The sequence below is a fragment of the Aptenodytes patagonicus genome, chromosome 8 (genome assembly GCF_965638725.1).
Source record: "Aptenodytes patagonicus chromosome 8, bAptPat1.pri.cur, whole genome shotgun sequence".
Classification (NCBI taxonomy): Eukaryota; Metazoa; Chordata; class Aves; order Sphenisciformes; family Spheniscidae; genus Aptenodytes; species Aptenodytes patagonicus.
Genome location: NC_134956.1, coordinates 2,884,301 through 2,897,319, shown reverse-complemented (window position 1 = coordinate 2,897,319; position 13,019 = coordinate 2,884,301). Strand labels below are relative to the sequence as shown.

Here is a 13,019-nt window from a genome sequence, read left to right as displayed (position 1 = left end):
CATAGTATACATACTACGCTGTCATTTTATACTCAAAACTAAAAGTAAGCCTATTTTATACTGACAGTATCAGTGCAACAGTAGATAGATACAGTTATGTGGAAAACTACCCTAAGTTTTAAAAAAGAAACTATCCCCCTCAGTTCTGGCAAACTTACTTGAAAAATACAGGCACTAGTCTGTTCATCCATGTATGGATTTCTAGTAAGATGTTTGTTACCAGTCTCATTTCTGTTCTTTAAAAAAATACAATTATACAGCTTAGTCAGTTATTCTCTAATGACAAAACAATCTCTCTTTTGAAAATCCCTGATCTTTTCAATAAAACCTCTACATTAAACAACTCTATTTCAGTAATCAGTGTCATAATGCTATATCACAGTGTATATACCAGCTAAGAATGTTCCAGTAGATACTTGATTTAAAGGGGGGGGGGAGGAAAAAAAAAAAAAGGTGGAAAAAATAAAATAAATTCCTATTGTTTTTAATGCCTGGGGGAAGTGTATAAACTATTTTAGAGCTAAGTTAATATTAAAACATAGGAAGGGGAAGCAATATACTGTCCCTTTTTTATTTTTTTTTTAATCCCTTGTTTGTAAAAATAACCTTGATGAAAGGGAGTCTTATGCCAGTGACATTCTAGATTAGAAAATTGCTTCTGCAAAACCCCTCTCAAGAATAGGCCCACAAAAGAATCATGTTTCGTACTGCTGTTCAGCCAAGCTCCGTTTCCGTAATACTTAGAGTTAGTATACTTACAGAATGAGCTTACAGAATTCACATCAGGCTGTTAGGGATGCATAATTTATTGTAAACATATTATAAAGGTATTATATATAATGTTATAAATGTATTCCATATAAAATATCAAAATTATTTACAAGTAGGATTTATCATAATAAAACATTTTTCTGGTCCAAAGCACCTAGTTCCTGATACGATTGCGAAATCTCTCAAAGGACACGTTCCTTAGCGTTCCTAAGTATTTCTTACTATGTGTTAAGAAGTCTTCAGGTCATCTTTTTTTGCACTCCATATATTTCTGGAAGCGATCAACATTTTATAGACATGGGCAACTCTGATCTCCCTTTTTTATTAACAGTCCTTCATATGAGGCTAATATTTGCCTTGCTTTCTTTCCAGATTAAAAGGTCCACTGTAGTAGTCTGAGAAGTCTGGCTAGAATTCACTTCTGTCTTCAGTTTGCAAATTCTTCCTCAAAAAAAGATGGTGAGGAAGAGTTGACTTTGTTGGCAAGAACCCAATCAGAAGCATCAAAGTATCACAAGATTTTTTCTATTGATAAAGCTATTGCAAAATGCACATTTGAAAAGTGGACAAGTTAATCATAAAATGTAGTCCTATGAATGTCACAAATTTAATATTAAATTAACATTAAATCTGAAACCAGGTTTAGTGAAGAGCATAATAGCTTTTAATGAAAGTATGAATTTAACAAACATCTAGCCACATGGACTTCTAATTAACCTTTAACACTTTTATTAGCTATGTTATTATTTTAACGCCTTCTTGACCCTACATTTTAGTTATCTTGCTGCCCCTGTAACAACTTCTTACAATACATATGTAATAATATATTTTAGCTTTATTATGTTGATGACAGTTTGATTCTTTTTATTGAATCAGTCCTTAGGTATCAAAAAAAAATCTGTAAATGCTATAAGATATTCTCAGTGAGTTTTCACTGTATTTACTTCATTAAATACTTCATACTTCATTTATTTTACATCTTCAAGAATGTCTAAAATGCAGATATTAGTATCATGGGTTTAATATTATCAACATCCATGCAAGTTTTTAAAAAAAACCTCAAAGGATTTGTGGTAACTACAAATAAGAATTTGTAGTGAGAATCCAATGAGAGAATCCATTTTAACTGCAAAATGAAAATATCAAAATGGTCTTGATTCACAGTGTTCATGGAAGCTTATGTAGCTGAATTAATTCCTTTGTAGTTATGCTGAATTTTTTCATCTTTTTATTTAGGTTACACTAAGTACAAATACGAACTCTCCTTTTGTTTTATATCAATTTTTTATACATCACTGACATTACCATATGTTCATCCATTCACGTTACCTCTTTATAGAAGGTGTCAGTCTCTTTGAGCCATTGTAACACGTCATATAAACTAATATGAAGCTAGTAATTTTTCTTTAAATGTTTTGCTCCCAGAAATAAGGAGGGCTGGCAGTGATGTCTCCCTGAAAACTGTTAGTAGCTGATTAAGAATACGTAGTGTTCCCCATGAGAAAGAAGAAAAAAAAAAAAGGCATGGTATATATGATCCACAACAAGTATCAGTTGGCAATTATTCAAAATTTCCTGTATGAAAAATTATAAGCAACAGACATTTTCAGGGGAAAAAAAATAAATATGTTAATTTGTACCTACAGATCTAGGTGTCCTTTCATGATGATTTTTATTCTGACACGTTAACTCTAAGAATGCCCAAGCAAATATGAAATATACAGCATGCATCATTCGGAGACTAAGTTTGCTGAAAGAGAAATGTAGTACAGTTGTAAAAATAACCAACCTTGTTTCTACAGCCGTGAAATAAGAGAAATGATCAATAAATATAATATATGACAAATGGGTTTTATATGTTTTTGACACAATTATTTATTCTTGAAAAAAAGTGTCATTTTTGTCCATCAGCACAGTGCAAGCACCCTCATAAAGGGGAGGTGGCTGGTTGTTTCCAAAATAAACATCCCTAGTATAATCATTCATATGTATGATCTTAACAGCACTTTTACTTTATCCAGGGAAGACACTAACCGCTGAAAAAATATTTATAATATTTCTATTTCCTCCTAAGGCCAAAATGCAAACCTTTATTTCTTCCTTCAGTTTTTTGTTTTGATGCTCTTTTGTTCTGTTTTGGTTTTGTAAAATAAAATAAATTCTGTTTATTGAAATACCATATGATAAATCAGTCTTGATCTTGATGGCTCATTTGAAATATTTTCCAAGTCAGTCCCCATACGAATAAATAGTGTCTTGGATAGTAAGTACATAGGTGTAAAAGTAGGAGGTTTACAGCCTGCCTTACGTTGGTATGGAGCAGTTGTGAGATCATATGACTAGGTAGAATCATTTCCTGTTCTTTCAATACTGCATGCGCATAGAGTTACCATGAAGAACTCAGCATTTTCTGGCTTTTTTATTCCCTGCACAACCTTCTTTCTCATTCCTTAATTCTTTTGGTAACATTTTATAGCAATTGCTACCTTAAGTTCTGTTGAACCATTTAGGAATTTATTCCTGCAAGGCACGTGAGTGTTTTGTTTCTAAACAAATGAAGAATCTGAGATCCATATGGTGATTCGCCCAAAACAATACAAGGCTGAATGGTGGTTCCTACCCTAAGCCAACAGAATTTTAATATCTTAAAGATTCTTTGCATTCTATTTAGATTGGAGGTAGAATCAGTGGTTTTCACCAACTCTGTCAGGTGAGCTGACAACAGTTTTGCATTTCCAAGCAAGATATTGTAATCTTACTGTTTGGGAACATAAATTATTTCCTCTTTGAGATTTGTTTGTTTACATTTCTTCAAAGCGCTTCAGCTGTTTTACCTATGTTACTGGAGAAAATAATCTTTCTCTTACTTGCCTAAGTACTGTTTTAATAAAAAATTGAAGAGCTCATTACAAAAGGTGCCATAAAAAGCTATTCAAATATGCTTTTTCAGGTGCAACTATAGCTATAGTAATTGCTTGTCATCTTCTTCAGCCATCAGGTTTGGGCGAATGCCACAAGCGGAGAAGGAGAAGCTCTTGGCAGAGATTTCCAGCGACATCGACCAGTTAAACCCTGAATCTGCTGATCTACGAGCACTTGCCAAGCATTTGTATGACTCATACATAAAGTCCTTCCCTCTGACAAAAGCCAAGGCGAGGGCGATCTTGACAGGAAAGACGACAGACAAATCAGTTAGTTCCCTCTGTTTTTTTTTTTTTTCTTTCTTTTGAGTAAATGATTTACCACATTGACAACACATCTTTTAAAAAAAATTAAAAAAAAATTGATGTTGGCAGTTACATATTTCAAGCTGTGTCTGAAACACAGGAAATGTTTTTAGATAGGATAAGTAAACATTATTTGAAAAAACTCCAAGTTCACCTAATAAAATGCTTGAAACCAGTACAAGAATTTGAAGGTCATCTTAACCTTTTTGTATTCTCTGATCCACTCTTCCCATTTTCCTTCTCCTTCACCAAAGGTTATCTTCCACACTATCTGTTTAAGGTGGCTATCTAGCTGTCAGGAATTGGTTGCTATACTATTCAAGCATCCGTATCATAGCACATTATCGTAGCATATTATCAGCACTAGCTGTACCCCAAGGAATATTCTTTTTCGTAAGTGTCAAATGATTCCCAGTACCAACACCATCGCTAGCCTTAACTATGATGCTTATTCTTATGATGCTCCGACTACTTCCTGCATTTAACTGCTTTATCTTCGATCAGATCAGTATCCTCTGTTGGTGCAATTTGAATTTTAGGAGAATGTGCAAGACAAGCTTTTAAAAGTAAGGAATAGAGATATGTGTATTTGTGGGTTGCTTTGAAAACTTCACTGGCAATACATAACAACCTTCTGTATCAGTGAGAAGGAGGATAAATAAGATCCGATAATTATGGTAGGTTTTAAATTTTGTCACTACTTTAATACCTAAAGAGCAAAATAGGTTTCCAAAACTAAAAACTCTTAATTTGATATATTTTCTAGAATGATCGGCAGAAATTGTATTGTCAGGATCATAACAGAGACTGTATTTTATTTTCTTTAATAATTTCAAAGACAGGAAAGAATTTGGAGGGGTTTTAGGCTTGCTTTCTTTAAAGGCAGTTAAAATCATAATTTAAATATTGTCCCTAATTTGGTTGTACCCCTCACATAAAAACTTCAGGTACGGTGGACACTTACAATTTGAGTAACTTTTCATCATGGAGTACATAAAGTTTAAACTAGCACAGTTTGTTTATTCTGCAGAAAGCTGATACGCTAAGTCCACCTGAGGGACATTGCTTTTTCCAAGTCTTTCTGCAGTTCCCTCTCTATATCAGAAACATAGGTTACTGGGAAAGAATTAATACAGCAATTTAGTCTTTTTGTGAGTGTGTTCTTAATAACTATGTACCTGCATTGGGAAACAGAATAGAAGTGGGCTGCGTAATTATGTATCTTGTTTATACCTCTTCATCCTAAAAATGTCACCAGCAGGCCTGCTCCTTTTTTCTGCAGCTGCCCACTGTGCACACTCTGGAATGTAACAGAAGTTTGGGCAGGGTTACCTACAGTGCTCTCATCTTCCGTTTTTCCAGACGCGTGTTTAGAAATCTGGGAAGTTTATTTCTGAGGTCCCAAGTGCGTCCACAAATCCTACTTTTATTCTGTAAGGTTCTATGAAGTTGGCGTGTGGTTTGCTGCTCTGCTGTGCCGGGCACTTAACAAATGTCTGGGCTTATGTAACTTGGTCACATCTGAAAGTTACACTAATGCAATACTCATGCAGTAAGCATATAGTATGCCATCAATGACATTCTGCCTTTTTATTGAAAGTTTTAAAACTTTGCCAGATTAGAATATAGCAATAAAACAATAGACACAGAATTCAGCTTTTCCATTGCTGTGAATTTTCAAGTCTTTTTAAGAAAATAACACTGAAAGAGTGACACTCAGTATTGAATGGTTACAACTTTTATGTTATTTGAACTGTAATGGACTTTGTACTCTGGATCATCAAGCTGTTTACTATGGGCATAGTTTATGTTATTTTTTAATTGCTATATCATCTGCATTCACGGAAAATTATTGGATATGCTAAGTGAGTGTGTCAAAACTAAAATGACAGCTTATCCTCTTGTGGGACATACAGTGCTCATTTGACATAAGGTTCTACTCACAAAGTTCATCTGAATCTTTATGTTAAAAATTTCTTTAGCTATTTTGAATTCTTTCGTGATTTTTATCTTCTAATGTCAGTAAGCTGGTGGCATAGCATAGTCTTTCTAAAAGCACATACATGTACATGCACAGAATAGATTACTTTTTCTTGTACTTGGTGTTCCCACTTGAGATTTTCTAGAAAGAAAAGAAAGGAATGACCTACTGGTACTAAAACGTGCATTTTAAAAGCCTCCTCTATAGTCTTGTTATTCCACTGTTGTGCATATGCATGCATATATATATATGTACAGATATGTATAAAATGTTCTTCCTGCTGCCAAAATAGCGTTACATCTTGAAAAATACCTTATCCTCCTGGCTTTTCTCAGTGCGATGTGTTTATTTTTTCAGCTTCACACTGAAATCCTAGTGCAAGTGGAAAAATAGTGTCATACCTCACACTCTATTTAACTGAATCTCATGGTCTGGAGCGATGTTTGCCTGTGGTTACCGTGAAAGTGACAGCACTAGTTCCACTGGTCTTGTAAGCAGCAGAATATTGGTTTAACTAAACCATTTTGAAAGCTGAAATCCTCTTGTGCAGATACTATTATTTCAGTTCACAGATAGACCTCTGCTTTCCGAGCAGCTGTATCAGTTAAAGACAAAGCTGTCAGCTGTCATCCCGCCCTCTCTTCCTAGGGATAGCAGGTCGGAGCTTCGTGTTCGACTTAGCCTGAAACAGATGACCAAACACAATCTCCATCTGCGGAACTATGGGAGATGGGAGTAGTAACCTCTAGCTGGTGGGTAGCGATAAACATCTGTGGGCAGTATCATCTTCAGAAGGCACCACCAGACTCTAAAGAAAGTAGCTATTCCCAGTTTTAAAAATTCCATAATAATGTAGCACTGAATAGACTTCAAAACTGGTTTAAACAAATAGGAATAGAATTTTAGGAGTTTCCAGAAGCTGGTTCTGTGGGAGAGGACTGCTGACTATGTATGGGAAGGCTTGGGTTATTTTTGAAGCTGTTCTGCAGCTTACAGTGAATATAAAATCACAAGAATGAGCACCCATATTAATAAGGCATTAGAATCTGTAATCATAAAGGATCTTAAATTAAAAAATGCATTTCTCTAGTCCAATTGTTGGTGTATAATTCCTTGTATTTTAATTAATTAATCAAGTGTGTTAACAAACCTATTAATATCCGTAGATATTTGTTCAGTGCAGCAATGAACTGTTTAGTCATTTATCCTCTAAGGAAAAGATTATTCAGATAAATTCAAGAAATCCTCACTTAACCACTTTAAAACCAGGAGCTGCTTCTGCATTTTCTGAAACAGATTGTTTCCAGATCCTAACGAAAGTTTTCCTGGCACTACTTTTTCTAATCTGCTTTCGAAATTGATTTATTCCAGTTGAGTTTATTTCACAGACTCACTCTTGTGTTCTGAATTTTGCTGCTGTAGTTTGTATCATGTTATTTGTGTTTTCTTTCCCATTGACAAGTTGTTTGAGTTTAAATATATCCTAACTTTGTTATTTTTAAAGGAATTAACAGCAAAAGGTTAAATTTATCAGATAATTGATACCATAAAGTTGATACTACTTGCAGCACTTTCGAGAAGGATAGAACTTGAAAAGAACATGCCAGTATGTGAAATAATCAAAATGTGGATATACCTCTGTCTTTCCACAAAAAAGAAGTTGTATCAGCAGAAGTGCAAACATGTCACTGTACACTTACTAGATTCCGTTTTATAGAAGCCAGTAAAATTCAGGTAAAAAGAGTAACATTTTAATCTTTTATTAATAAGCATTCCAAACTTTGAGTTCTGGTATTACAGAACTTCTGTAAAACAACAACAAAAACAAAACAAAAACAAAAAAAGGCAAAATTCATGGATATTTTAAAATACTGTTCTTACCCCCATCCCCTAATTATTAAAAAAAGTATCAGCCAAAGTCCTATTTTCAGAATGTGGATTCACGGAACATGTGAGAAGTCCTCAGGAACTACTTGTCCTTTCTGTAAATCATTTTAACATTGTGAGGCTATTTGCTTTAATAGGTTTATGAAGATTTAACCCTTTTGGGTCAACTACCCTTGATACATTCCTCAGATTTCTAAGTGTTTTCTGATGAGTTATACCTCTGTATGCTACTTCAGTTTCTCAGGAGTCAAATGTTCATAGAAAGGACGTTTGAAAGTAAATTGTCTTTTCCTTTTATTTTTAGCCATTTGTTATTTATGACATGAACTCTTTAATGATGGGAGAAGATCAGATCAAGTGCAAGCACGTGTCACCGCTGCAGGAGGAGAACAAAGAGGTAGCAATTCGCATTTTCCAGCGATGTCAGTTTCGTTCTGTGGAGGCAGTGCAGGAGATTACAGAATTTGCCAAGAACATTCCAGGTTTTGTGAATCTTGACCTGAATGATCAAGTAACTCTCCTGAAATATGGGGTCCATGAGATCATATATACTCTCCTGGCTTCTCTGATGAATAAAGATGGAGTTCTTATATCTGATGGACAAGGATTCATGACACGGGAGTTTCTGAAGAGCCTGAGAAAACCTTTTTGTGACTTTATGGAGCCCAAGTTTGAGTTTGCTGTGAAGTTCAATGCACTGGAATTAGATGACAGTGACCTGGCAATATTTATAGCTGTCATTATACTAAGTGGAGGTAAGTGCTGTTTTATTTAATATGATACTTTATATAATAGAAGTGACACTTTTAATTCCTGTCCAAACAGGAAAGTGCTCAGCAGTACGGGATGGGGGTGAGTTTATTTACACATAGTTTTTTATTAGTTTTCAGCTTTCTTGATGTTTTTTGCCTTTTTTTCAGTTTCAGGCAGAAACTGAAAATGTAAATGACCTGATATTAATGATGGAGCTGGAGATACCTGCTGAATCAGCAGTTCACTTAGAAAACAAAATTAGGACTATCTTTCTGAAAACAGGAAGGGTGGAATTTCACTGGCAAGAGCTTCTAAAAGTTAAAATTCTGCATGAGGGTTTTTTAAACCTGCAATTAGATTGTGTGGCTTGCTAATTGTACACAAATAGCTTTGACTCCATAACAATTTCAAAATATATGTGGCATTTGGCTTACAAGATTTTATGGTGGGGTTTTTTATTGTTGTTGTTGTTTTTTCATTCATGCAATGTTTTCTTTGCCTTTAAAAGGGGGGGGGGGGAAGAATGCATTTTTCAGGAAAATGATGGTCTCCTAATGCCTGAGAAAAACAAGCATTGTGTGTCTGCTCTGTTCAGATTTCCTAAGCTGCTCTGTTTGTATTAATGTTTATGCATTATGCTTTGAGCAAAGCATGAATCTGAAAGCCCAGGTATCAGACTACATGCATTCTAACACTTCATTTGAAGAGAGACTGAATTTTCAGCTTTTTTTGAAGACAGTCAGTATGTTCTATCTGATTCTGAAGTGATTTAACTATTATTTTGTGAATTAGCGACTGCTACCCAGATTTAGTTCACTTAGAAACCTTTCCACCAAGAATCTGAGATATCAGATATACATTTCAGGTCAGATTGAAGGTCTTTTACTTTGGCCAATACTATCAAGTTAGTGATGTCTCACAAAGAAAATTTTACCCAACTGATTTGTGTGTATTTTGGCTTAGAATGGTACTGCAGATACCAATGGGAGGAATGTGCTGAATGTTCTGAATTCAGATCCTCCACAGAGCAATGCAGAGTATTTTGTTATTAAAGTATGTTTAAGCAATTAAACACAACAACCACATGCTATTGTTCTGAAAACAAACATTCTGTTGAGAGTGCATTGTTACGTATAGCTTCATTTAAAAGCACATACAATTACTTCTAGCATTGTGTTTCATTCAGTAAAAATGTGGTATCACAATATGGTTTATTAGACTAACTAAATCCACTTCAAACAAGTACAGTTCCCAGAAGACATTTTCTTGTGCAAACCTTTGAACACAATGATCCCTGAAGACTCTGAATTAATTCAGGAAAGGAAAATATGTTACTGGTATAGTTTTGGTTGGCTTTGATGGGGGAGGAGAAATTATACAAGCCTATTAGGGCACTACACAAAACATGCCAATATTTTGCATTTTCTAATATAATGAAATTTGACAGATGAGAAACAGGCCTCTCAAAATCCACTCCTAATTGAAAAAAGGGAACTTGCAATCTGCAAAGCTAGGTCTGCTATGCTTCAGTGATGTTTGGTTTACATTAGATGAAATAGGTATGATGTAACTAATCTTACATTTTAGATCTCAGGAGGACAATGATCCACAGCAAAAAAATTGACTACGCTGAACCAGATTTATCAACAAGTCTTCTTTTTTAAGAATAATTTGCAAACAGAGATCCGTAAAGAACTACTTGAATTTTAATAGTTAGTTCTTAAATAACTCTGAAGCAAATCCATATCAATATATAAATCCATATAAATATAAATCAGTCCTTTCTAGAAAAATCCTTTAATTTCTTTATAGCAAAGATCTCTCACTATCTTTATTCAGAACTTTTTTTTTTCAAAAAAAGCATGATAGTTATTTGTAAAAACTGAGTTTATATTTTGAAAACAATTAAGCCGTGCTGCCAATTGGAGAGTGGCTTTTATCATGGAATTTACAGCCAAATATTATATATATTGAACTGTATGCATTCTGTGGGACTATAATATCTTACATGGTATGGAACTGAAATCCTATTTCTCAGATGTCTCAGATGCTCTTGTTTCTGTAAAAGCACTGTTCTTACAGAATTTAATCTCTGTAAGAACTGTATGAATATCGAACCAGGGTGATTTCATTGAAAATAGGATTTCAAAACCAGCTCATGTTACCTCAAGGACTTTACTAGCTGCAGGAATACTGTAACGTTTAAGTCACTTCAAGAAATCCTGTGTACAGATATCTTAAAAGAAAACCAGTTTGTGAAACAAAAAAAGATCCCAGCCAAACGCTCTAATTCTAAGCAAATCTGTCATTGCCTAGCAAAATTATGTTAGTTCCACTGGCTCCACGGGTGCTCTCTCTTATGCAGCTCTAAAAAGAAGAAGAGAGAAGGGAAAGAGAAAGATAATTCCAGCTGGAACATTACATGTAGAAAGCTTTTCATTGTGAAGTAAGTGTTTGGAATTTGCCACAAATCCTATAAAACAGTTCAGCCTTTTGATATCAGAACAGTTGCTTTTGCATTATATGCAAAAAGGCAAAATGCCTATATAGCAGTAATAAGAAGCTGACAAATTAACTATAATAGCAACAAAAGGAAAGTACTCCCACTTCCACAATCATTTTATTGTTTCTGAGCTGCTCAGTGCAGCCTCGCTCTATCTCAATGATTCCAAATGTTACTCTGAACTGAAGCGTTGTTCTTAATGTTGCTATATTGCACTTTAAAATAATACTGTAAATGGCAAACGAATTCTAGTGTTCTGAATTTAATGCCGATGAGACAGAGAGACTGTGTGTGAGCAGTAGGATAGTACCTTGTTTTTACAGAAGAAATGCTTTATGCCATTAACAGCAGTGCCAAACTCTCATTACAACATTCTTTTACTTATGGTAACTTTGAAAAATATGCTTCGGTAAAAGGAGATTTGGAAAACTTTTTTCAAGGATATATTCTTCCTCCCTGTTGTATTCCTCTGTGCCACTGAGGCATATGCTCAGCCAGTAGCGAGTGCCATGGTATACATGTTAAAGAACTTGAAGCATCTTTAAAAGTATTATATATACCTGAGCTGAAAATGAAGTCTATCATAAGAAGAGGGTTTAAGGAGAACAAGTTGGATGTCTGTTTGGGCAGGAAAGATAATAGTCCAAGCTTTATTGGGATAATCCATGTTTGTAAACAGAGCAAACTCACTCAAGCAGGTTGTTGTCAAATAAAGAAAAAGCTCAAAATGTAATTTTGTAGCATGTTTACATATCATGGATGGACTTGAACTTTTGTATATTATCTTCTGCAGTGTTTAGGATATAGTGCTGTTTGGGAATTGTAGTAGGGTATACCTGTAAAGACCCAGGCTCTATTAGTCAACATGCAGCCAAACTAGTATTTGAATTCAGAAATTTTGCTACATTCACTTTTTCTGTTTTCTGAGTGTGTTCTTTATAGTAAATTTTGAGCTGTGAATCACTGCTGCTTGTTTAAACACTATATTCAGTAATTTTGCTACACTCTGACATCAGCAAAATTTGAAGTTTTATCACTGAATAGTACCAAGAAATAGTTCATATTTGACTGCTACAGAAATCCTGCTCTAGCAAATCTGTTAGAACGAAGAAATGCTTCCTAACCAGACCAAGAACTGTGGATAATCACTGTGGGCTTTGAACCAAAATCCTGGTGACTGCAATACATGTGACAGTCTCAGAAGAAAAACCTCAAACTGCTGAGTCATATCTGCCTCAGCAAAAGAAGTAGCACAGTTGTTCAGTCAGCCATATCTTTGCCTGTTTTATCACATGAAGATTTTAGGATGTGTATTTAAAAGCAAAATGCACTTAATGAAAGATATTAAAATATAAAGGTATGAGTGAAGGCATGCAGATGGCAATTGCATATGTGAGGAACAGAAAAAAATTGTAATTATTGTTAGGGACTTGAAAGAAGCATCCAAAACTGTAAGTAAATAAACAAACAAAATATTTTTCCCTGAGGTAGTATAGAACATCAAGTTACACAAAGTTATACTGTTGACACTCAAAACTAAGGAGCTATTTGCTTTTCCCAGTCACTGTGAACATTTTCTTGCTTAGAACAGCTTTCTGCAGAATTTTCAAACCAAATGAAACAGCCGCATGACAATGAATGAAAACCTAAACAAAAACTGAATAAAGAAAAGTAATCATAAAAAGAGAAATGTGGTACTCTCTTGGCATAGTCTGAATGGATAAAAGGCAGGTCACAAATAGCACATAACAAAAAAACCTAAACTTCAGGAAACAGTCTTCTGTATCAGAGAGGTTTAAAAGTGGTGGCCAATTCACTTTTAGTTATCTCTCGCCTTAATCATTTAAACTCTCTTTCCTTTGGCCTTCTGTAACCTAATTTCATTGTATCATAAGAA

The 13,019-nt window shown here is 34.6% G+C and overlaps 1 protein-coding gene across 3 annotated transcripts in view; it reads left to right on the top strand.

Annotated features, from left to right (window-relative positions):
• The window catches only part of PPARG (peroxisome proliferator activated receptor gamma), a 62,505-nt gene that overhangs the window by 43,507 nt on the left and 5,979 nt on the right, over positions 1-13,019 (top strand). For all 3 annotated transcript variants that reach the window (XM_076345980.1, XM_076345981.1, XM_076345982.1), the window contains exons 5-6: positions 3,763-3,962; positions 8,171-8,621. In XM_076345980.1, the coding sequence (XP_076202095.1) occupies positions 3,763-3,962; positions 8,171-8,621 (651 nt within the window). The remainder of the gene's footprint in view (positions 1-3,762; positions 3,963-8,170; positions 8,622-13,019) is intronic.